Raw genomic sequence first — 26812 nt, 5'->3', positions numbered from 1 at the left:
TCATGGATCAAAATGAATTTTTTAAAATAAATGTCACTGGGACAATGGATAGAAAAAGGTTACATTATATTTTTTAATTTTTAAAATTTATTAATTAATTTTGAGAGAGAGAGAGCACAAGCAGGGGAAAGGCAGAGACCGAGGGAGAGAAAACCCCAAGCAGGCTCCGCACTGTCAACATGGAGACTCACGGGACAAACCGTGAGATTATGACCTGAGCTGAAATCAAGAGTCGGTAGCTTAATTGACTGAGCCACCCCAGGCACCCCCCAAAAAAGGTAACCTTAGATCCATACTTCACACCATACACAAAATTAAACTCCAAAAGCATCAGTGACCTAAATGTAAAAAAGTAAAACTATACAAGTAAGCCAAGAATATACAGGTAACTTAGATAACTAGGATGTAAAAAAAAAAAAAAAAAAAAAGTATTCTAACTCTAATTCTAAGAGTGATAATTTTGGGGCACCTGGGTGGCTCAGTCGGTTGAGCATCCAACTTCAGCTCAGGTCATGATCTCAAGGTTTATGGGTTTGAGCCCCATGTCAGGCTCTGTGCTGACAGCTTGGAGCCTGGAGCTTGCTTCAGATGCTGTGTCTCCCTCTCTCTCTGTGCCCCTTCCCCACCTAGGTTCTCTCTCTCTCTCTCTAAAATAAACATTCAAAAAAGCATTAAAATAAAATAAGTGATAATTTTGATGACATTAAAATATAAAGACTTCAGCATGGCAAAATAAATAATAATCACCATAAGCAAGGTCAAAAGACAGACCAACTTAGAGAAAATTATTCAACAGATAGATAATATTCCTAATAAGTAAAGAACTCTTGTCAAATTGAGGAAAAAATATGAAAATATCCCCAAAGAGAATTGAACAAATACACAATTAACATAAAATATAAAAATGGTCCTTAGATACATAAAGACAAGTTTAACTTCACCCATAAGAGAACTAAAAATTAAAACACTGATTTACTAATTTTCACCTATCAGACAAAAGTTGAAAAGTATAAAAATATATTCTGTTCACAAATCTATGTGGAAATAGGTACTCTTATACACTGCTAGTGGGAATGCAGACTGGTACAATCATTGCTAGGAATACTGTGTATGTTTTTATCTAACTTAGCATGCTCCCTTTGAGGAATTTATCCTGATGAAACACCTCTTATAGTACAGAAATATCTATGCACACAAAAGTTTCCGCTGCCATTACTGACATTTGAAATTATTGGAATTCGCCTAAATATTGAGTTAGGAGAATAGTTGAATAAACTGTGGTATATTCTCAAAATGCAGTACTAGGTAGCTATAAAAAGAATGAGGAAGATCTCTGTAAGTAACATGGAATGATTTCCAAATTATGTTATTATATGACAAAAAAAGTACAATAGACATGTTACCCTTTGTGTAAAAAAATAAGAAAATGTGCATGTTTCTGCATATTTAATTTAAAAAAACATAGGGAGGATAAACCAGAGAATGGTTTCAGACAGGTTGCTTACAAGGCATGAATACGAATGTCATGGAAAGAATTGGGGGGGGGGGGGAGGAGGTAGGGAGGAAAATGACTTTTTGTACATTCCTGACTTTGGGGACCATGTAAATGTTTCACATACTCAAAAAGGAAAATAACATCAATGATACTGATGGGGTCCAGGTGGCCCTAAAGCTAACTAAACACAGATATAAATGAATGACCCTTACTCAGATAACTAACAACCACACTGAAGGAGGGAAAAAGAATGAACACAAGTACTTTTTTTTTAACATTTACTTGTTTTTGTGACAGAGAGCACACATTGCAGGGGAGGGGCAGAAAAAGAAGGGACAGAGGATCTGAAGCAAGGCTCCACACTGACAGTAGTGAGCCACTTCAGGGCTCAAACCCACAAACTGTGATATTATGACCTGAGTTGAAGTCGGACACTCAATAGCCTGAGCCACCCAGGTGCCCCAAACACAAGTAATTTTTAAACACAGTTAGAGATTATATGTCCTCACACTGGAGACAAAATAAATAAATAAATGCTAACCTCCAATTAATATTCTTCCTTTTCACAGAGGTATGGGTTACAACTCTGGAAATACCTTCTGTACATTCTAAGACTGAAGAAATTAAAAAAAATATATGCTGTGGATAATCAAAGTTGGATTAAAAATTTGGAAAGTAAGGGGGCGCCTGGGTGGCGCAGTCGGTTACGCGTCCGACTTCAGCCAGGTCACGATCTCGCGGTCCGGGAGTTCGAGCCCCGCGTCAGGCTCTGGGCTGATGGCTCAGAGCCTGGAGCCTGTTTCCGATTCTGTGTCTCCCTCTCTCTCTGCCCCTCCCCCGTTCATGCTCTCTCTCTCTGTCCCAAAAATAAATAAACGTTGAAAAAAAAATTAAAAAAAAAAAAATTTGGAAAGTAGGAAGAATAGAATGAACCCTGTAGTAAGGGACAGAAAATTAGGTATTAGTGTAAACTCATGGATTTTAATATAAAATACAAATAGAGGTAAAAATGTGTACCAGTGTGTGTAGTTATGTATAAGAATATATATATGTCTATGGGTAGACACACATATATGCACGTATGTACACAGATATTTATTCTCTAGTTCTGTCTGTTGAGATGATCCAAAAATAAAGATGTCTTTGTAGCAAAGAGCCCACTAACAGAAACACTAACAGAAACAGGGCAGCTTAAGAAATGCCAGTTGCCAGTCAGGGCAGGAATATTACAAGACAGTACCTAAAACACAAGAAAATGCTCAAAGAATGATAAAGTGTTCACTGATAGATATATGAAAAATAGATAATGATACAAAGTGATAGATAGATCATAGATAGATACATAGATAAGATATACAAACTAAAGAAGAGAAAGCTTTTCACTGTAAAATCAAGCCAAATAATCAGTACAGAAAACTGATGAATGAGAAAATCATTTGGTAAAAATCATAAAACTAGTAGGTGAAAGTTTAAGAACTAACACAATACTCACAGTCTCAAAGTATCTCCTAAAAGATAGTTTTTCATGACAGGATAAAAAGGTAACTTTACAGTGCATAAATCTAGCAGACAACACTTTATCCAAACGTTCATACTGAACATTACCATTAACGGAACGATGATAGCATGTGGCTCATGATATGGTGAAAACAATTTAGCATAACTTCAGTGGTATTCCTGCCCAAAGTGTGTAATCAGAATATAATCATAAAGACATGTCAAACAAAGCCATACTGTAGCACATTCTATATACACACACACTACTAGGCTGTATTCCTAAACAATGTCAACATCACTAGATAAAAAGAAAGGCTCAAAAAATGTTCCAGATTCAAGAAGTGTAAAGAGACATATAAATGAATACAACCAGTAATCTTGGATTTTCTTTTTCTCTAAAGAACAATGCTGGGGGCGCCTGGGTGGCTCAGTCGGTTACGCGTCCGACTTCGGCTCAGGTCATGATCTCGCAGTCTGTGAGTTCGAGCCCCGCGTCAGGCTCTGTGCTGACAGCTCAGAGCCTGGAACCTGTTTCAGATTCTGTGTCTCCCTCTCTCTCTGGCCCTCCCCTGTTCATGCTCTGTCTCTCTCTGTCTCAAAAATAAATAAACATTAAAAAATTTTTTTTAAAAAAAGAACAATGCTGGGACAAATGGTGGAATCTAAGTAAGGTCTACATTTAATAACAATATGCACCAATGTTCATTTCCTGATTTCTGTAACTATAAGGTTACAGAATTTCTAGTTTTTAGAAAATATCACTAAAGTATTTAAGGGATAAAGGCCTATCAAGTCTTCAATGATTAACCGAGACACCAAGAAGAGGAAAGAGACTGTGTATTTACTTGCAACTTTTGTATTAAATTATGTCAAAACAAAAAAAGTTAAATAGACCTTTTCAATTTTGAAAAGATTAAACATTTATACACCTCCCAAAAATAAAATACAGGCTTATGCTTTTGACCTGTAGGTAAATAACAACATTATGCTTAATAACTTTGAGGTGTTCTTGTTTCTCTACAAGTTATTAAGGGTTTTGTTTTGTTTTGTTTTGTTTCCATTTTGAGAAGGGATGCTGTTAGCAATATGTGAAATAAGCAATTTCATTTCTCAAGAAAACACTAGACCTTACCATTTCAAGAAAAAAAAATCTTCCTCTGTGGATAATTCCCCAAATGTCTTCTATTACCGATAATATACCCAAATGCTTTCTTTTACTGAATGAAAGAACTAGCTGTTGACAGATAGAAGAATATGAAAAATATACTTTTAAAATACAAATTATATGATAAAGTGAAATAGATAATATTTGGAAGTTAGCTGCTAACATTTATAGGACAATACATTCTGTTAAAATGACCCGAAAATTAATACATCAGTGAGGAGAAATGTGGTCGGTAAGTTTGAAAAGTGAAACACAGAGATTCTATTTATCTTTTCTAGAAAAACTAGAAATAGAAGAAAATTATATAAATTGCACTTTCTTCCTTATCTAAACTTTATATAACTTCTTTTTTCAGTACTTAACAAAAAAAATATATAAAATATTGACTTACTGTTCAATAAGTTATGAGTAAAGAATAAAACATCATCTATAATTATTAAAACCAATCTTCATTCCCAGCAAAATAAAATATACATGTGGAACCAAAATTGCTTCACTGTTCCCTCTATTAATGAAAAACAAAAGAGCTTTCTTTTTTTTTTTTAAGTTTATTTATTTTTGAGAGAGAGACAGAGTGTGAGTGGGGGAGGCACAGAGAGAGACAGACAGACAGACAGACAGAAAGACAGACTCTAAAGCAGGCTCCAAGCTCTGAGCTGTCAGCACAGAGCCCAACGCAGGGCTCGAATTCACGGACTGCAAGATCATGATCTGAGATGAAGTCAGACGCTTAACCAACTAAGCCACCCAGGCATCTCTATAGCTTTCTTTCTTTTTTTTTTTTTTTTAAAGAAAAATCAGTTTGCAAATAACAGTAAGCTACTTTTTTACCTCTTGCTCTAATGAAAATATTGGTTGAAACTAGAAAGTTACTTAGCTAGGAAATTTGAATTATTTTTCTTATAGATTATGTGCAAATGAGTAAAACAGATAACACAAATATTGTATTTTCCTAGTAACACTCATATAACAAAATGCTAACTATAAACCAAGCACAGTACTACCACCTATGGAATGAGAATACAAACATAATATAAAAAATTAAAAACAAATAAGACAAATTTTCTCAAGTCTGCATACTACTTAGAAAAACAAGTAAACAATGACTTACAAAAACACTGATGCCTATCACCATGGAGATACCAACACTGCCTGAAGCTAGGAGAAATATTACAAAACATTTTCAGAATGAAATTTCCAGAGATGAGATCTGGAAAATGACTTAGGGAGTTCAGAGGTACAGCAATGTCCAGGGAAGTAAACGTAGCTCGAATGGGTAAAGAGCTGGGTTTGAATGAACGAGTGGCTGGGCCTGAGGTAAAAAGGTACAATATTATGAATGTCCTGGCCATAAAATAAAAGAATAATCAAAAGAGGGGCACCTGAGTGGCTCGGTCAGCTAAACATCCAACTCTTGATTTTAGCTCAGGTCATGATCTCAGGATTCCTGGGTTTGAGCCCTGCTTGGGGCTCTGGCCTGACAGCACAAAGCCTGCTCGTGATTCTCTCTCCCCCTTTCTCTCTGCCCCTCCCCTGCTCTCTCTCTCTCTCTCAAATAAATAAATAAATAAGAAAAGAATAATTAAAAGAAAGAGAGGCTGATCTGTTGGGAAACTATTAGAATAGCCTAGGCTAAAATACAGACACAACTGGATATTACTGTGGCTTTGAAATGGATAAGACTTGACCACTGATTATAGCTAAGATTCAAAAAGATATGAGAGCATACAGGTTTGGAGTAGAAGAATGAGGTAGTTCACATTTGAATTCTGGTTCTAGCACCTGTAGGCATAACCTTTAACATGGTACTTAGGCCTATATTCTTGGTCTACTCACCTGAAAAATGAATATAATAGTATATACTTTATAAAATGCTTAGGATGAAACATAAAAATTTAGGCAAAGTTCCTAGCAATATTTCTGGCATAAATAAACTATTAACTATTAGTTATATATATTATGGACTATTATTATATATTTACTAATAGATTATTATACATTATAATTTATTAATACATTTATTGTATTAACTATTATATATTTTTAACGTAATGCTTGGAGTTTAACTGACAAAGAAAATTTTAGTGTCATTAACTAAAATGTGGAAATACAGAAAAAAAGAAGTAAAGATGTGAGGGAATATGAGAAACAAGATAGAATGTGAAACAAGAAAAATTATTTTAGGGCACAGCATAAAAGGCATTATAAGTCTTACTAAGTAGTTTTTAATTTATTTCTCACTTTGTATGCAATGAAAGATTTATGAAATGGTAATAAAATTACTGAATGTTCTTAGGAAGAAAATTATGTCTTTGCTTCCCTTCTTATAAAGGAAATATAAAGGTAGATTACAAATGGAGACATTGTATGGAGGGTATAGAAATTGTAGAGAGGGTATGCATTCATTCATTCATTCATTCAGCAAATATTTAATAAGAAGTTATTCCATTTCAGCTAACCTGTAACATCCAACAGCAAAAGAAGAGAGGAATCGTGTGGGCCTAATGGGTATTATCAACAAGTAAGATGGGGATGAAGGGAGAATAGTTTTAAATAACAAAGTCACTGAATTCAGTTTTTTGAATGAATTAACATGAACAGTAGTGGCCTTGTACAGAACGTTTAACAGGAAACCAAAAAACACGTTAAAATTGTTTATTAAAATAAATACACAATAAAATGTTTATATACTTCTTTAAATCCTAAAAATACAGATTATTATTCTTATAAAATCAGTAGATGAGCCCACAGAGAAAAAGCAAGATAAAAGGTATAGATAAAATTATTTGCAATTAAGAGAAAAGCAAATATTTGCATCCATATTCTATGGTATATAAAAATGGACCTTGAGAGAAAAGGTGTGCCTTGTTAATAATATATTAGAAGGATTTTAATATGTTTATGAAATACTTACAGAAAATACTTATGCTGATGCTTTCCTACACCTGTTCTAGGCATTTCTAATATATAATTAACTTGTCCACCATCACTAACTAGTGTTTGTGCATTATCTGAGCAATGAAAAAGTATGTATCCAAATTGGCATTTAGTATAATTTTGCTTTTTAACACATCCATAAAAATCAGAATAAAACCAAATACATGCTTAGAGTTTCTTAGAGTAACCTCTAATTTTCTAGAGTATACTAAATAAATGGTTGGCGTCTCAGAATAGGAGGAATACGCTCCATTTTAAATCTACCTTTTAGTGTTCACCCTAGGCCTGCCATTTGAAGCAAGTAAGAATTCCTTAACATTTGTATGATAGTATAAGGGCCATTTTTACTGTTAAATTAAATTATAATATCTAACATCACTTTTTAAACAACCAAAGAGTACCAGGTCCTCATAACACAAAATCTCATGCTTGATAAGGGGGCTAAGGATTACATCGCATGAAATTAAAGAGAAATATTATACACTTAAAATAAAATAATGGCTTCTACCTAGTCGCAAATAGATACGTGTTGTACTTGTAAATTTAAAATCATTCAGTAGTTTTTAAAATTCCATGAGATACATTAGTGATACATTAGTGACACCTTAGTGATACATTAGTGATACATTCGTGCCAATGAAAAGAAAGCATGCAAGTGACACACTTCATTGCTAAAAACATGTAACTAGAGGTGGAAATATTCTATATCATCAGGCCTAGAACCGTAAATAACACTACCGAATGCCAGAAGTTGACAAGAAGATTAAGTTTAAGTTAGGATAGGTGGAAAGTAGAAGTTTGCGCAAATAAATATAGGAAAGGAGATCTTGAGGAAAGGAGGTAAGTTTAATAAAGGTACAAAAGTAAGCCAAGCAAAAGTTCCTCAACACTCAAAAGTTCAGTGACTATGTCTCCAGCAGTTTCATGAGGCTCAGCCCACAGACATCTATTTGAAAAGGCATCTGGGGCACCTTGGGTGGCTCAGTCTGTTGAATATGTGATTCTTGACTTCGGCTCAGGTCATGATCTCATGACTCATGAGATTCAGCTTCGTGTCTAGCTCTGTGCTGACAGCATGGAGCCTGCTTGGGATTCTCTCTCTCTGCCCCTCCTCTGCCCTGCACCTGTTCATGCAGTAGCACACACACGCATGTGTTCTCTCTCTCTCTCTCTCTCTCTCTCACTCTCTCCCCCCTACCCTCCCTCTCTCAAGTAAATAAACTTTAAAGAAAAGGTATCTAACGGAAGGAAGTAGTAAGCTGCAACTTCTACTAACCCACAATCAAGGTCATTCTGAAATTACCTGACTTAATGTCGGGTCTAACTACTTTTCATGTACTCAGTTCTTGCCCTTTTAATTCCTTTTATGAGGATAGATAAAAAGAGCTCCGAATGATGAAGTAGATAAAAGAGTTATGAGTATCTGAAGTTAGAGGAAAACTTTGACCAGAAAAACAAAACATTTCAAAATAATTAGTAGAGAAAGAAGACAAACTAGCTAAAATATTGTAGAAGCTATGAAATAAAGGTTCTTTTTAATCATTCAATTTAAACAGGTAGCTCCGCATAGTTTAAAAAGCCTTTCTTGGTTTTCTTAATGTGTTTAAAGTTATCTAAAAAATGTTATTCTGAAGAAAATATTAAAAAAAATTTTAATGTTTATTTCTTTTTGAGACAGAGAAAGAGTGTGAGGGGGTAAGGGAAAGAAAGAGGGAGACACAGAATCTGAAGCAGGCTCCAGGCTCCGAGCTGTCAGCACAGAGCCCGACACGGGGCTTGAACTCACAAAGCATGAGATCATGACCTGAGCTGAAGTCGGATACCCAACTGACTGAGCCAGCCAGGTGCCCCACTGAAGAAAATGTTTAATCAAAGTAAAACCTCATACCTATACCGTATACTAAATATCTACATCTAATTATATAATTATTCATTTAATGACCTCTCTTTGGGATATTGAAGTCTCAGGTTGGCCTTTATAATCATGTATACTAAGAAAATACAAAGTTTTGACTTTTTTGTGTCAAAATAATTAACAGAAATAAGATTTACATGTCAAGCGATTTTCATTTATCTGCAGTTTTAGATTATTCAGGTCAATGTTCCCAGTTTGAGAGTATTAAACTTCTTACACTTATTTCAAGAAACGCTCAAGTTCATTTGGTTATAAACTTTCAGCTCCTATAAACACCTGTAATATGTGAGAAGGGTTTGAAATAAAAAATTCTCCCATCATACTCAAGAGAAAGAAGGCTTCATTCATATTCCTTTTTACTACCCTCTAGGCTCAGAGGATAGTTGTGTCATAGTCCAGTGTATTTATTGAAATACTAGATACTTCTGTAAGAGTCAGTTATGGGCAGATATCCACAATCTACCACAAAGAAAAACAGAAGGTGTATTCATAAGAAACAAAGGTAAAAACGGAACTGTCACTATGTTGACAGAACTCTTTTTTTTCCAAAATTGGAAAATAATAAGAGTTTCTTTATCACATTAAAAATAAAAACATATGTAGGAAGAAAAATAAATCAGCAGTGTTTATTATTCAAAAGCCTATGAAAAGAACAACAAATGAGCTAAAAGATATAATTTAATAAATATTAGACTTTGCCAAAACCAATTATGAATGCAATGATAAATAATCTTACTGATAATACCAACTAATTCCATTAAACATCCTGCAAAAAATTAACCAAAAACAGTAAAACCTAGATGAAGAAAACTCTTGATCATATATGACTGCAACTTTTAAAATGCTTACATTTCATGATTTGGAGAGGATTTTTTGTTCTTATAATACATCTTTTTATGAATACTCAAAACAATTACACATAAATATTTTAAAACATTTTAGGGATTGACAGCATTATAGTTCAGTTGTCTCACATTGAGAACAAGGTGTAATGAAAGCATGCAACTAACGATAAAACACGTAACACTGAAATTTATAAACTGAACTCAGCTCCAAAGGGCCTACCCAGATCCTTCCGACAGAATTAGTCTTTTTCTCCCTGTTTCTATCATTCAAACTCTTCATAACACTATTATAGCACCCACACGATGTATAGAAATTTAAGTCCTAACACAGGGTTTTGCATATAGTTAAGTACTCAATAATAGTATGTGAATTCAGGGGTAATCCCTCATTGGAAAGTAATTCAGTGTGTTAAGTGTTGAGCCATTGTAGTATACTAAGCCATCCTATTCAAAGAAGCATTCACTTATTTTCGTTTACTAAAATTCATGAGTCAGATTGGAGATTATATGACAAAAATAATACTGTTCCAAAAGTCTAAATTATACATTCTTCTTAACATACTTAAGCCTACTGGTGTTATCAACTGTAATAATAAAAATAATAGTAATAATTGCAATAATAGCATTCTAGAGTTAACATTTGCCAGAAACACATATTATTTCCTATGTAAAGTATCTCATTTAAGCCTCACAATAAATTAAATTAGTCACACTATTTTTAGGTGAAGAAACTGAGACAATAAAAGGTTAAATAATTACCCAAGATACAGTGGCATTGCCTGGATATGGACCCAAGTAGTAGGATTCCAAAGCCCAAGCTCTTTACAATATTACACACTTCCATAGTTACAAAGACTGATAGATGATAGATAAATGATAGATAGATCACATACACATACACACATACAAACATACATAGATGAAAGGAAAGAAAGAAGGATGGATGTAAATAGCAGGCAGCCCTAGAGCAAATTTGCATCAGAGAATCTTCCTGGACATCGATGAGAAACAAAGTAATTTTAATAAACCATTTTTAAAGTGTTTTGGTTTATTTCAAGCTTTTATTTAATTTCCATTTAGTTAACGTAGTTAACATAGAAAGTAATAGTACTTTCAGAAGTAGAATAAAGTGATTCATCACTTACATATGATACCAAGTGCTCCTCCCAACAAATGCCCTCCCTAATACCCACCACCCATTTAGCCCATCCCCCACCCAGCTCCCCTCCAGTAACCCTCAGTTTGTTCTCTATAGTGAAGAGTCTTTATTATGGTCTGCCTCTCTATTTCCTTTTTTATCCCTATGTACATCTGTTCCATTTCTTAAATTTCACATATGAGTGAAATCATATGGTATTTGTCTTTCTCTGATTTATCTCACTTATCATAGTTCTCTCTAGCTCCATCCATGTTGTGACAAATGGCAAGATTTCATCCTTTTTTTGAAATTTTTTAATGTTTATTTATTTTTGAGAGAGAGAACGAGGGAGGAAGGGGCAGAGAGAAAGGGAGACACAGAATCCAAAGCAGGCTCCAGGCTCTGAGCTGTCAGCACTGAGCCCGACGCGGGGCTCAAACTCACGAATCCCAAGATCATGACCTGAGCCGAAGTCGGACACTTAACCAGCTGAGCCATCCGGGTCTTCCAAGATTTCATTATTTTGATGACTGAGTAATATTCCATTGTGCATACACACCACTTCTTCTTTATCCACTCATCAGTCAATGGACATTTGGGTTCTGTCCCTACCTTCACTATTGTTGATAATGCTTCTGTAAACATCAGGGTGCATGTGTCCCTTTGAATCAGTATTTTTGTATCCTCTGGGTAAATACCTAGTAGTGTAATTGCTGGATTGTAGTGTAGTTCTATTTTTAACTTTTTGAGGCAACTCCATACTGTTCTCCAGAGTGGCTGCACCAGTTTACATTCCCATCAGCAGTGCAAGAGGGTTCCCTTTCATCCACATCCTCACCAACACCTGTCGTTTCTCGTGTTGTTAATGTTGGCCATTCTAACCAGTATTAATAAAACCACTTTGAAGAGTTAATTATAATAAAAGAATAGCTATAAATGTGCCATAGGCTAAGAGCAATCTGAGGAAAATCTACAAGTACCTTTATATAATATTGGCAACAATGTTAAGTTGATTTAGTAGACTGAATTTAAAAAATAATATCTGAATCTGCAGTACTTCTAAAGCCTTACCATTCAAACATAAATCTACTTCCTTCTTTCTCTTAATGTCATCAGAACTTTGAATTTTAATAAATGCATCTACTAATGAAAAATGAACTTTTTCAATAAGGTGAATAGAGAAATAGCAATAAATTTGCACTTCCCATTTTTTTATAAATTGATTTTAGCCATGGCTGCATTAAAAATAATTCACCAGATGTGACATATTGTTGATTTAGTTTGATAGCTAATGTGGCCCTAAAAAATAAAAATGACTTTCATATATTACATCACCATAGAGAAGTCATAGACAGCAAAATATTATCTTGCCAACTTTAAGAAACAAGGAAACTATAAGGAATTATTTACAGCTTCATAAACTATCAAAGAATGTGCAATAGTGAATAAGATAGGCATTTATCTTTCATTCCCTTTAATTTTCCACTGCATTGTGCCTCAGCTTGCCAGATGTGTAATGTCAGTAACGAAAATTAACACAGAATAACTGAACTTAGTCTTAAACCTAGCACAGAAGTATCATCCCCAAAGGGGAACATACTTGTAAAAGCACTTAGGCCTACTGGAGTGATAAAACTTGCCATTCTAATTTAAAATATTTTGTAGCTAATACAGTTATTCAAATGCTCCTTTTGCCTATGTTGGCAAAAAACTAATACTTTGGTAATCCTCATGACACTGCATGGACCAATGAATTGTTAGAAATGCACCCAAAACACAAGCAACAAAAAAATAAATATATAAACTGGACTTCATCAAAATTGAAAACTTTTGTGTTCCAGAGCACAGTATAAAGAAAGTACAAAGACAACCCGCTGAATGGAAGAACATATTTGCAAATCATGTATCTGATAAGGGCTTCATATCTAGAATATACAAAAAACCTTTATAATTCAATGACAACATCAAACAACCCAAATAAAAAAGGGCAAAGGACTTGAACAGACATTTCTTCAAAGCTACAGAAATGGCCTATAAGCACATGAAAAGACACAGGATTTTGAACAAGTATTTGTACACCTATGTTCATCCCAGCATTCATCACAATACCAAAGGGTGGAAGCAACTCAGGGGTCCATCAGTGGATGAAGGGATAAACAAAATGCATGTATGCACACAACAGAGTATCATTAGGCCTTGAGGAGAAAGGATATTGTGACACATGCGACAACATGGAATACTGTGGATGTCACATATTTCAAACTACCTACAGCACTCAAATTCATAGTGACAAAAAGTAAAATGGTGCCAAAAGCTGGGGTGAGGGTAATGAAGAATTATTATTTAATAATTATAGATTTCCACTTTGCAAGATGAAAAAAGTTCTGGAGTTGGATGGTAATGACTATTTTAAAACAATATAAATGCAGTTATTGCCTCTGTGCTACAAACACAAAAATGGTAAAATGGTAAATTTTATGTTATGTATATTTTACCACAATTTAAAAAATAAATTGTTCTTAAATGGGCAAAGGACTTGAATAGAAATTTTCCAGAGAAAATCTACAATGACTATCAACCACATGAAAAGATAGTTAACATCACTAGTCATTAAGGAAATGCAAATCAAAACTATAAAGGGATATCATTTCATACCTACTAGAAGGATCAAATTTTTTTAAAATATGGAAAATAACAAGTGTTGGCATGGATGTGGAGAAATTGGAATCTTTGACATTTCTGGTGAAAATACAGAATGATGCAGCCACTATGGAAAACAACTTGAACAATTTGGCACTTTTACAAAAAGTTAAACATAGAATTACCACGTGACCCCACAATTCCTCTCCTAGTTTATACACAAAAGAATTGAAAACCAGTATTCAACAAAGACTCGGCAATAAGGTTCACAGCAGCATTATTCACAATATGCAAGCAGTGTTAAAACTTCTAGTCTTCATCTTTCCACAGCCAATAATGGAGGCTTTTCTGTGGGTGCTTTATGGGCAATCTCCATTAGAAATAATGGATTAAAAATGTAAGGGACAAGGACCAATCCAGATATAAAAAAGGATTACTATGGGGGCACCTGGGTGGCTCAGTCGGTTGAGCATCCAACTTCGGCTCAGGTCATGATCTCACCATTCCCGAGTTTGAGCTCTGTGGTGACAGCTCAGAGCCTGGAGTCTGTTGCAGATTCTGTCTCCCTCTCTGTCTCTGCCCCTCCTCCACTCATATTTTAATAAAAAAAGGATTACCACAAAATTATAATTTAAAAGTAAACTTAAAAGAACACTTAAAAATTCTCTGGCATGGGGTGCCTGGGTGGCTCAGTCAGTTGAGCATCCAACTTAGGCTCAGGTCATGATCTCATGGCTCATGGGTTCGAGCCCCACATTGGGCTCCATGTGACAGCTCAGAGCCTAGAGCCTGCTTGGAATTCTGTGTCTCCTTCTCTCTCTGCCCCTCCCCTTCTTGCTGTCTCTCTCTCACTCTCAAAAATAAACATTAAATTTTTTTTTTAATTCTCTGCAAAATAAGAGGAAAAAGCAGCAGGATAGAGGGGAAGATAGAGAAAAGTAGAGTTTAGTAAACAACAAAAAATGTGATGAGAATAGCACTTAAAATGCTCCTTTAATGTGCTTCAATTCCTATTACATGACCTCTATTACATGTGATCTCATTCGATCTTTATCATCTGCCTTTTGCATACGAAAAAAAGGAGGCACTAAGGTTAAGTGGCCACGGCCAGACACATAAACAGTGGCAGAGAGGGATTTCAGCCCAGGATTGACTGCAAACACAAAATTCTTACCTGATGTAAGGCATATACAAAACCTTTAATTGTTTCTTATTTCTAAAGTCAAAACAATAATTTACTATTATTAAAAAACAATCAGGGACGCCTGGGTGACTCAGTTGGTTAAGCATCCGACTTCGGCTCCGGTCACGGTCTTGTGGTTCTTGAGTTCGAGCCCTACCTTGGGCTCTGTGCTGACAGCTCAGAGCCTGGGCCTGCTTCAGACTCTGTGTCTCCCTCTCTCTGTGCCCCTCCCCCGCTCACACTCTGTCTCTGTCTCTCTCTCTTTCTCTCTCCCAAACATAAATAAATATTTAAAAAATAAAAATAGATATAGAAAACAATCAGCAGTGATTATTTGTGAATAGTGAGATTATAGGTGATTTTTAATGTATCTGCATTTGCTAAATTTCCTATAATAAACATGTATTCATTTTGAAATAAGAAAAAGACTTTTTAAAGTAAGTATACCACAAAACTGTTATAGCTCACATCGTCTCTAATGAATAAATACTACTTTCCAAAAATATTTAAGCTTCATGGGAAAAATTTTCCTTAATAAAATGTATTTTCCACAATAAGATAGTATTTTCCACAAGAGGTTCATCTTTCTCAACTTTCATTTCTGTAGTACAAATACACAGGTAAGGGAAAAAACTACTTACCTGTGCACTGTCCTCCGTTAGTCGGATCTCCATAATAACCTGGCATGCAGTCTTGACACTGGTTTCCTGTGGTGAGATTTTTACACTGTTCACACACGTTATTATTGACGCAAGTGCTATGTCCATTACACTGGCAAGCTAAAGAAAAGAGTAAAAATATTACAAATATCTGCATAACAATAGCATGTATAATAGCTATCAAGACAAAGAATTTCTTTTACAAATTTGAGTGATAGCAAAGTCCAAAGGACATTTCCCAAGTTTATTTTTATTATGTATAACATATGTGGCTCAAATATTAAAGCAGGACAATTTATACAGTAAATTCCGTGTTAAAATTTTGTCTAATGCTCTATAATATGTAAGGGCAAGCAATAGAGTAAAACATAAAAGTTATAGCCAAAAAGAATACTTTTTAACTATTCCTTAAAGATTCATGTATTATGTGTATTAAGTTATATAAGCACAAGACTGAATAATACAGCTTTGATAAAGAATATTAAAAATGCATCTTATTATATTTACACATAACAACAAAGGATCAATAAATACAGAAAACTTTGAGACTATACACGTCCTTACTTGAAAAAAATACGTGTAGAATTATCAAAAAATAGCACTTTTAAATTAATATACACAAATGTTTCTCTTCTTTGGATAAGAAAAGCTTCAAGTCTTAATAAAAATTCTATTTGTGAACTAAAAAGAATCACATTTAAAGCCTGACTTTTTATGTCTTCATAATATAAAATTTAATAGGTTTTGATATTAATTTTACAACAGAATCCAAAAATTTCAGATGAGAGATCAAGTTCATATATGAAAGCTCACACCTTTGGTGCTTATTTGGGGCATAATGACTTGGTTCGGTTACTGCTTGCCCAAACACCATCATCACTGCCACCCTCATAATCATCTTCATCATTATTACAACTAAGATAACATTTATTTGAGGTTTCCCTTACTTTGACCAGGGAAGCCAATGTTCAGTCAACCAATTGTTTGTGGCTAGCATCTATTCTAGTTGGTCAGTGCACATACTAGATCTGTTTTAAAATATATAAATACCACCCCATTGCCACATAGTATACCAGGTGATTTACATGAATTATATCATTTAATCCTCACAACGATTCTATGTGGAAAGTACTATATCAGAGGACCATTTCTAGGATAAGCAAGCCTGGGTAAAGCAACTACCCAAAGTCATGCAGATAATTAATGCCAGAAACAAACACACAATCAGGAAGTATGAATCAAAAGACCAGACATTAAATACCACCTCTTGTGTGTAGAAAATTTGAAAGTGAGAGGGAAATCCTGAGAGACTAGCATAAGGTTATCAACAAGTGTTAACCTCAAAGGATAAAGAAATGCACTGGCAAAAGCAGTGAAAACCAAATACCTATACCTTACAGAAATTTTCAGAAGCATAACTCTACTATAACACAGGATAGAAATAACACAAAGTCATCATGGGAAAATGCTAAATAATCATCATCCTCTTTATAAAATTGAGGAAAGGATAAGTTTTCACATTTTCTATTACATTATGAAACAATGACAAGGAAATTTAGAAAAAAAAGTTCATGATAATTTAAGTGCAATCAAAACACAAAACATTATGTTTAGAATGCTCAAATTTTTGTTTTAAAATGTATAAATATGCCTATGGAAAAATTAATTGTGGTTATTTTAATTTAATAAGATTTTTCTGCATCATCAATTTTCTATAATAAATTCCTATTACTTCTATAATAAGAAACAATGTTAAGAACTTTAACTTTTTAACATTTGTTTTAAAAGATAAGTTGTTTCATAGAAAGTTTATTATGTGACACTACTAATTAATTCACTCAGGTAAAAACAAAATTTATTGAGTGCCTACTACATGCAAAGCATTACCTAAAAAACTTAAAATGAGAAATGGGTTACTATAAGTATTTTATGAATCTCCTGGCTGCATTTTTTCATGAGAAAAACAAATGCTTTAACTTCTGAATAAGATGTTTAAATTCAGCAATCACATCTAACATCCTCCCTTCAGATTACCACTAATATAATAAGGAAACTTGACAGCAATGACAGGAATTTGGGTATTGTGACAATGACACAAATAAAACCAGGAAGTAGTAAACTACAATACCTCTGGAAATTAAAAGGGGACCCCTGGTGTAATGCTACTCACTGTCCCTTCTTGAAAATGAGCATTTCAGAAGGCAGTTCTGGGGCAATCATGAAGCATATCAGTGGCATGATGCCATACAGCTGGTAGAAAGTGTGATACAGGAAAATCTAATGTTTTAGGTAATGAATACACCCCCCCCCCATAGAAAGCTGGTTCAATTTAGACCTAACTGCTGGCAAAATTTCCAAGAGAGGGGATGGGGGGGAAGGAATGGTCATTGTTACAGCTTATACTAGCACAGTAGCAATGGCAAAAGAGAAAGCATGTTACGGAAAGCAGAATCCAGGCACAATGGCTGTATCAAACATAGACAAGAAAAGGATACACAATAAGCCTATGATTATGTTTTATTCCCACTAGCATCAGGGTGCTGGAACAGTGAGTAATATAAGCTTACATCTAACAGTTCTTCCAGGATACATTGTTACTTGAAAGGTTCTAATAACAACCTGCTTGTGGAACATGAATAAAACTAAAGAGAAGCTATCCACACTGTTTTGTCTAAATTTTAAAACAAACCCAGATGGTTCTGTATCTATTGATAAGCAAACACACACAAAAAAAATGAAAATAAAACATTATGGAAAAGTCAGCATTTGATATGCAAATAAAGTACATAGTTTTGAAAAATATGTGCTATAAAACAGATGTACAATATTTAAAATATCTGCTTGACACTCTCAATAAAATTCAAAAGATATATACACAGAAAATCAAGGCTAAAATTTACTGAAACATTTTTTAACACATATCCTATCTTAAACCAAAAGGGATTGTCAGATGCTAGAAATAAAGCTGAGATTCAAACAAGATCCAAAGAAAGAATTTTGAGGTAGCAACTGAATTTCACTATACATAGAATAGACAAGCAAGAATAAGGAGGCATGGGTTTGAAAACCCAGCATGGCCAGGTGATACAATCTTGCATCCTCAAGGAAGAGAGCGAAACTGAACCATGGGTCATGATTTTGCAGTTCGTGGGTTCGAGCCTTTCAACAGGCTCTGTGCTGACAGCTCAGAGCCTGGAGCCTGCTTTGCATTCTGTGTCTCCCTCTCTCTGGCCCTCCCCCAGCTCACAAAAATAATAAACTTTAAAAAAAAGAATGATAAACTTTTTCAAAAAAGAAAAAAGAAAAGAAAAACCTTTAAGGGATGCGGGGTGGTTCAGTCAGTTGAGCATCCGACTTTTGGCTCAGGTCATGATCATGGTTCGTGGTATCAAGCTGTGGCATTGTACTGACAGCATGGAGCCTGCTTGGGATTCTCGCACCCTCTCTCTCTGCTCCTCCTCCACTCACTCACAGTTAAATACATGTTCTCTCTCCCTCTCTCTCCCTCTCTCTCTCCTAAAATAAATGAATAAACTTAAAAAAAAAGAAAATCAGGAAGGAAGAGGTGATATACCACTGACAAATGGTAGGAAAGAAGAATTATAAGGGAACATTATAAACAACTGTATGCCAATCAATTAGAAAACCTAGATAAAATGGAAAACTTTTTGGAATGATACTAACAACAAGACTGACTTAAGAAGAAGTAGAAAATATGCATAAACTCTAACAATGAAGAGAATGAGTGAGGTACAGGCTTGTAGTCACAGAATGAGTAAGTCACAAGGATGAAAGGTGCAGCATAGAGAATACATTCAATGGTGCTGTATGACAGCCAATGGCAGCTACACTCCTGGGAAACACAGCATAACGTACAGAGTTGTTGAGTCACTATACTGTGCACCTGAAGCTACTGTAACATTTTATGTCAACTACACTCCAGTAAAAACAAACAAACAAACAAACAAATAAGTCAGCAATCAACAAAGTACCAGCAAAATATAGCTCACGATCAGCTGGCTTCACTCGTGAATTCTACCAAATGGTTAAAGAATAATTAATATTAATTATTCAAGAATATTTCCACAATAGAGAAGCAAAGAAAAAACGTCCTCTTTCTATGAGACCACTACTAACCCAATACAAAGACCAAAGTCATCACAAAAAAGATGACAGTTCAACAGCACTTACGTTTACAGGTATAAAATCCTTAAGACACAGTAGCAAAATGAGTCCACTAGCATATAAAAAGGATTATTTATCATGACAAAGCAGAATTTATCCCAGAATTGGGATAAACCCATTTGTTTGAACAACTAAGAAACAATCAAGTATACACCATACTAATGGAGAAAGAGGAGAAAAAAAACCCAACATGATCATCTCAATACATGGAAAATACTCAACAAACTAGGAAAAGAAAGGAATTGCGTCAAACTGTAAAGGACATATATGAAACATACATAGCTAACATCATATTTAATGGTGAAAGACTGAAAGCTTTCCTTTTAAGATCAGGAACAAGACAAAAATGCCCTCTCTTGTCACTTCTATTCAACATTGTCCTGGAGGTTCTGGAAAGGGCAATTAGGCAGAAAAAGAAATGAAAGGCATATAGATTTTAAGAAAATGTTTACAACTAACTCAATTTGCAGGTGACATGATCTTACATATAGCAAACTAAGAGGGATCCACACAAAAAATATTTGAGCTAATAAACAAATTCAGCAATATTGTAGAATAAAAGATCAATTATAGAGAAATCAGCTTCATTGTATTTTTATACACTTACAATGAACAACCCAAAAATAAAATTAAGAAAACAATTCTACTGACAATAGCACTAGGAAGAATAAAGTACTTAGGAGTATACTTAAATACAAAAATAGAGGACTTGTACTTTGAAAACTGCAAAACATTGTTGAAAGAAATTAACGGAAAGACTTCTATTCACAGATTTTAGGCTTAATATTAAGATAGCAAATCATCCAATTGATTTACAAACTAAATGCAGCATCTATCAAATTCCAAACACATTTTTCATAGGAAGAGACAAGAAGATCCTAAAATTCGTAGGAGTTACAACAAATACCAACTAGCCAAAATGATCTTGGGAAAAAAAAAAAAAAAAAAAGAACCAAGTTAGAGGACTGCTTACTCTTCCCAATTTCAAGACATACTACAGAGTTACAGCAATCAAACCAGTGTAGTATTAGCATAAGGAGATACACAGCAATAAATAAAATAGAATTAGGTCCACAAACAATCCCATACATCTATAATTTATTGATTTTCAACAAGGGTGACAATACCATTAAATGGAGAAAGAACAGTCTTTTCAACCAATGATGTTGGGATAACTTGATAACAACATGCAAAAGATAAAATTTGGACTTGAACCTTGTAACATATATAAAAATTAACTCTAGGGGCACCTGGGTGGCTCAGTCTGTTTAGCATCTGATTGTCAATTTCAGCTCAGTTCATGATCTCACGGTACATGAGATCAAACACTGCATCAGGCTCTGTGCTGATGGTACAGAGCCTGCTTGGGATTTTCTTTCTCCCTCACTCTCTGTCCCTCTCCCGCTTGTGCTCACTCGCTCTCTCTCTCAAAATAAATAAATAAATATATTTTTTTAAATTAACTCGAACGGATCAATGATCTGAGTGTAAGAACTAAAATGATAAAAATGTTATAAGAAAATATGTGTCAATCTTCATGATTTTGAATTAGACAAGACTTCTTTACATATGAGACCAAAAGCAGGAGTAACCAATAGAAAAAAAGCAGATATATTGGATATCATCAAAATAAGAAACCTTTGTCCCTTAAAAAACACCATCAAGAAAGTGAAGAGACGGGCGCCTGGGTGGCTCAGTCCGTTAAGCGTCTGGCTTCAGCTCAGGTTATGATCTCACAGTTCATGAGTTAGAGCCCCACATTTGGCTCTGTGCTGACAGTTCAGAGTCTGGAGCCCCTTCGGATTCTATGTCTCCCTCTCTCTCTATGCTTCCCCCATTCATGCTCTGTCTCTCCCTCCTTCAAAAATAAATAAATATTTTTTTAAAAAATTTTAAGTGAAGAGACATTCTACAGAATAGGAGAAAATATTTAAGAATCATATCACCAATAACCCTGAACACATAAATAACTCTAAAAATACTATTATTTAAGATATCACCTCATGCCAGTCAGAGTGGCTAAAATGAACAAATCAGGAGACTATAGGTCCTGGAGAGGATGTGGAGAAATGGAAACCCTCTTGCACTGTTGGTGGGAATGCAAACTGGTGCAGCCACTCTGGAAAACAGTGTGGAGGTTCCTCAAAATATTAAAAATAGATCTACCCTATGACCCAGCAATAACACTGCTAGGAATTTACCCAAGGGATACAGGAGTGCTGATGCATAGGGGCACTTGTACCCCAATGTTTATAGCAATGCTTTCAACAATAGTCCAAGTATGAAAAGAGCCTAAATGTCCATCAACTGATGAATGGATAAAGAAATTGTGGTTTATATACACAATGGAATACTACTTGGCAATGAGAAAGAATGAAACATGGCCTTTTGTAGCAATGTGGATAGAAGTGAAGAGTGTTATGCTAAGTGAAATAAGTCATACAAAGAAAGACAAAAACCATATGTTTTCACTCTTATGTGGATCCTAAGAAACTTAACAGAAGACCATGGGGGAGGGGAAGGGGGAAAAAGTTACAGACAGGGAAAGAGGCAAACCATAATAGACTCTTAAAAACTGATAATAAACTGAGGGTTGATGGGGGGTGGAAGGGAGGGGAAAGTGGGTGATGGGCATTGAGGAGGGCGCCTGTTGGAATGAACACTGGGTGTTGTAGGGAAACTAATTTGACAATAAATTTCATATTAAAAAAAATTAAAATGGGCAAAGTATTTGGGTAGATAGTTTCCAAAGAAGATAAATGAATGCTAATGAGCAAATGAAAAGAGCATCATTAGTCATAAGGGAAATGCAAATCAAACCCACAATGAGGGGCTTGGTTGGTCAAGTTGTCAGACTCTTGATTTCAGCTCAGGTCATGATCTCATGGTTCTGAGTTCGAGCCCTGCATTGGGCTCTGCAGTGACAGTGCCGAGACTGCTTGGGATCTTCTCTCTCTGCCCTTGCCACACTCACACTCTATCTCTATCAAAAAATAAATAAACTTAAAAAAAACACAATGAGCTAACACTTAATATCCACTAGGATAGTAATAATCAAAATAGTGGACAAAAACCAGTGTTGGTGAGGATAAAATAATTAGAACCCACAAATATTGCTAGTGGTAATGTAAAAATCTGGTGCAGTATCTCTAGAAAACAGCCTGGCAGTTCCTCAAGTTTAAATACAGATTTATCATATGACTAAACATTCCATTCCCACATATACACTAAAAAAAATTAAAACATGCCTATATGAAAATATTCACATCAGCATTATTCATAACAGCAGAATATTGGAAATAAGCCAAAGATCCATCAACTGATGAATGTACAAACGTGTGGTATGCATAACTGAGTATTATTCAGCCATAAATAGAAGCAAAGGACTAACAATATATGCTACCATATGAATGAACCTTAAAAACATGCTAAGTCAGAGAAGCCAGTCTCAAACGCCCAAGGATTGTATGACTGCATTTAAGTATCCAGAATAGACAAATTCATAGAGAAATAAAGTGTATTAGTGGCTTTTGGGTGCTGGGGGAAGGAAGAATAGGAAGAAACTATTAAAGGGTATGGGGTTTTGTTTTGGGGTAAATTATTCTGGAACTATATGATGATGATAGATACACACCTACTGATTATACTACAAACCATTTAACAAGAAGGATTTTATGCCATATGAGTTATATTTTAAGAAACAAACAAACAAACAAACATACAGGGGCGCCTGAGTGGTTCAGCTGGCTAAGCATCTGACTTCAGCTCAGGTCATGATCTCACAGTTCATGAGTTCAAGCCCTGCATCAGGCTCTGTGCTAACAAACAGCTCAGAGCCTGCAGCCTGCTTCAGATTCGGTATCTCCCTCGGTATCTCCCCCCACCTCCCCTGCTCATGCTTTGTCTCCCTCTGTCTCTCAAAAATAAATAAATGTTTAAAAAAAATTTTTAAAGAAACAAATATACATAAAAGTTAGAACTAATTAGATGAGATGAAAAATAACTGACATAAATTCTTCTCATGTTTGTATGTGCAAACTTCATAACATTACTTTATCCTTGCTCTTATCAAAAAAGTGGGATTTTTCCCAACCTATGATCATGCATTGGCATCAAGACTTCCTTAAAACAACAGAATGTAGAAGTGATGGTATACAAATTCTAAGCTTAGGCCTCAAGAGACATACAAACTCTGCACTCTCCTTCTTAGAATTCTAAGAATACCATGTACAGAAGCAGTCTACAAAACTGGAAGATGACAGGACAGCAGAGAAAGTCATTCATAGCTGATGACCCCTAGACCAACCAGCCAGATCAGACTACTAGCGATGTGAGGGAAACATTTTGAAAACATCCAAAACAAATCAGGTGGTCAGATAAGTGTAGTCACATTAAACACACACACATACACACACATACACAAACACACGCACAAACACACATACACAACCAGAAGAGACTGACAGAAGAACTGCCTAGCAGAATTCAACAAGAAAATAAGATGCAAAACCATGAATAAAATGGTTTAATTTTATTTAATACTGTGAGCTTGGGGTATTATGTTAAATAATAATAAATAATTAAAACATAAGCTGAACTTGACAATAAATTTCATATATTAAAAAAAAAGTAAAAAATAAATAAATAAATAAAAATAAAAAAAAAAACATAAGTTGAACAGAAAAATGGAAACATCTAAACAAAGAATTAGTGAATTGAAACACAGGTCAAAGGAGACACAAGAATATAAAATACACAGAACACATTAAGAAAAATTATGGACATAGTGAAAAAGCCTAACATAAGTAAAGCAAACTCCTGGAAATAGAAGACAGAGTGAGACAATGGGACAGGTGGCAATATTTGAAGAGATAATGGCTGAAAACTTTACAAAAACGATGGAAAAAAATCAAGCTAGGAATAAGTAACCCATATAATTCGCAATCACAATGAAAAATAAAATTGATACTTAGATATATCATATTAAAATTACTGACATTCAAAAACTAAGAAAAAAATCTATTTTACAAAGCCAGAGATAGGGGAAAAAAACATACTGTTTTCAAAAGGGAAACAATAAGACTAATAGAGGAATTCTTAAGAGAAACAGTGGAAGCCAGAAGAAAAGGAAATTATACTTTCAAATTATTGAAAAAAAATTCTGTCAACCTAGAATGTTATTTCCAATAAAAATATCCTTCATATATAAAGACATGCAATTACACAATAAAAACGTTTTCAGGCATATGAAAACCAACATATTTTATAGCCACAATTGAGAAACATAGTATTTATAAATGTTAAATAAAGTTCATCAAGCTAAAGAAATATTATAGCAGAAGTCAAGTCAGATCTATAGGAAAAAAAGATGAGAGAAAATGAACACTACATGGGTAAGTAAAAGAATTTTTTTCTTATCATGATTTCTTTATAAGAAAATCATCTGTTTAAAGCCAAAAATAATGTATTGTGTGGTTAATAACATACACAGAAGTAAAATATATGGCAATAATTACACAAAGGACAGGAAAAGAGCAAATGGAATTACACTATTGTAATATTCTTACCTTATACATGAAGTAGTATAATATTGATTCAAGGTAGACTGTGATAAGATAAAGGTGACTATTACAATCACTACAGCAGTCACTAAAAAAAACACAAAAGAAGTATAGCTAAAAATCCAATAAAAGTGATAAAAGTGGACTTTAAAAACACTCAATTAATCCAAAAAAAAAAAGGCAAAGGGAAGAACAACAGAAGAAAAAATAAAGGAAATTTTAAAAACAAATACCATGACGGTAAGACTTAAACTCAATTATACCAGTATTATATTAAATATAAATGGACTAAATACTCTGATAAAAGGCAGAGATCTTCAGTCTACATTTTTAAAAAAACAAAATAGCAAGACCTATATGTTGTTTATCAGAGATTCATTATTGTAAATAAAAACAGACAGATAGAAGACTTCCACTTCTGCCCATGAAGCATTAACCATTCTAGGAATTGACCTCCAGTTGTAAACAACAAGAAAATGAAACAATATATGAAACAACTACTTTCAAATAACAGGCAGCTGAGGAATGGCATCTGAGCCTATGAGTCTATGACTCCCCTGGCTTGCTACCTGGAGGCAGATTTAAGGATGCAGCCCAGGGAAGCAAATGCAAACAAAGCCCAGAGAGCTCATTTGGTGGAGAAAACAGAGGTCAAACTTTGGGGAGGCCATGTAAGAATTTGGGTGACAAAATATGAGAGAAAAGAGAGCTACACACATCAATCTACTGAGGGGTTTCTTAAATTTTTGCCTGAATAATGACTGAACACAGAGTGTGAAATTCCATGAAGCTAGAGAAAGAATAACCAGAAAACAATAAGTCAAATAATGCCAGTAGTTCATGTAGGACTGGAATAGTTTGTATTCCAAACAGTTAGAGTGGAGAGACCTTATGATACAAAGAGCACTCTACAGAGACCACAGAAAGGCACTTAGTAGTGGAAATAAATTAACACTGAACTTAGGGTTGCTATATACAGGACCTTACAAATACCTTAAAGACAATTTTTGAACTGATCGTACAGATCTTAAATAACATAACTGCGTGCCAGAATAAAGTATAACACACTAAAAGAAATACAACAAAATCAAATAATAAAACTGTAAAAATTCAGTGTCTAGAATACCACAAAAAATTACCAAGCTGAGACATCTGTACCATAGTCAGAAAAAAAAATTAATACAACAAACAAACAAGAAAACATCGCACACCATAGAATGAACAGAGAATGACTTTTAGAACAGCTATTAAAAGTATGCTTTACATGCTCAAGAATATAGAGGAAACCATGAACATAAAAAAGGAGAGAAATGGAAAATATAAAAATTACAAACACAATTTTAAAAGATGGAAAATAAAATATGCAAAATAAAAAATAAATTCAATGAAAAAAAATCTTTCAACAATTGGTGCTGGGACCCCCGGATAGACACATGATAAAGAATTAAGTTGGATCCCTATCTCCTATCTCATACCACACACAAAAATTAACTCAAAGTGGGTCAAAAACCTAAATGTAATAACTAAAACTATTAAATTCTTAGAAGAAAACCTTTGAGATCTTATATAATGCATGGTTTCCCAGATACGAC

The 26812-nt window shown here is 34.4% G+C and overlaps 1 protein-coding gene across 2 annotated transcripts in view; it reads right to left on the bottom strand.

The window, feature by feature from the left end:
- The window catches only part of ATRNL1 (attractin like 1), a 784731-nt gene that overhangs the window by 552832 nt on the left and 205087 nt on the right, over positions 1 to 26812 (bottom strand). For both annotated transcript variants that reach the window (XM_045439061.1, XM_045439062.1), the window contains exon 19: positions 15457 to 15594. In XM_045439061.1, coding sequence (XP_045295017.1) covers positions 15457 to 15594 — 138 coding nt within the window. The remainder of the gene's footprint in view (positions 1 to 15456; positions 15595 to 26812) is intronic.

This window comes from Leopardus geoffroyi, chromosome D2 (genome assembly GCF_018350155.1).
Source record: "Leopardus geoffroyi isolate Oge1 chromosome D2, O.geoffroyi_Oge1_pat1.0, whole genome shotgun sequence".
In the NCBI taxonomy this organism is placed as follows: domain Eukaryota; kingdom Metazoa; phylum Chordata; class Mammalia; order Carnivora; family Felidae; genus Leopardus; species Leopardus geoffroyi.
Note: the sequence above shows the minus strand (reverse complement) of the source record. Positions and strands in the feature narration are given on the sequence as shown.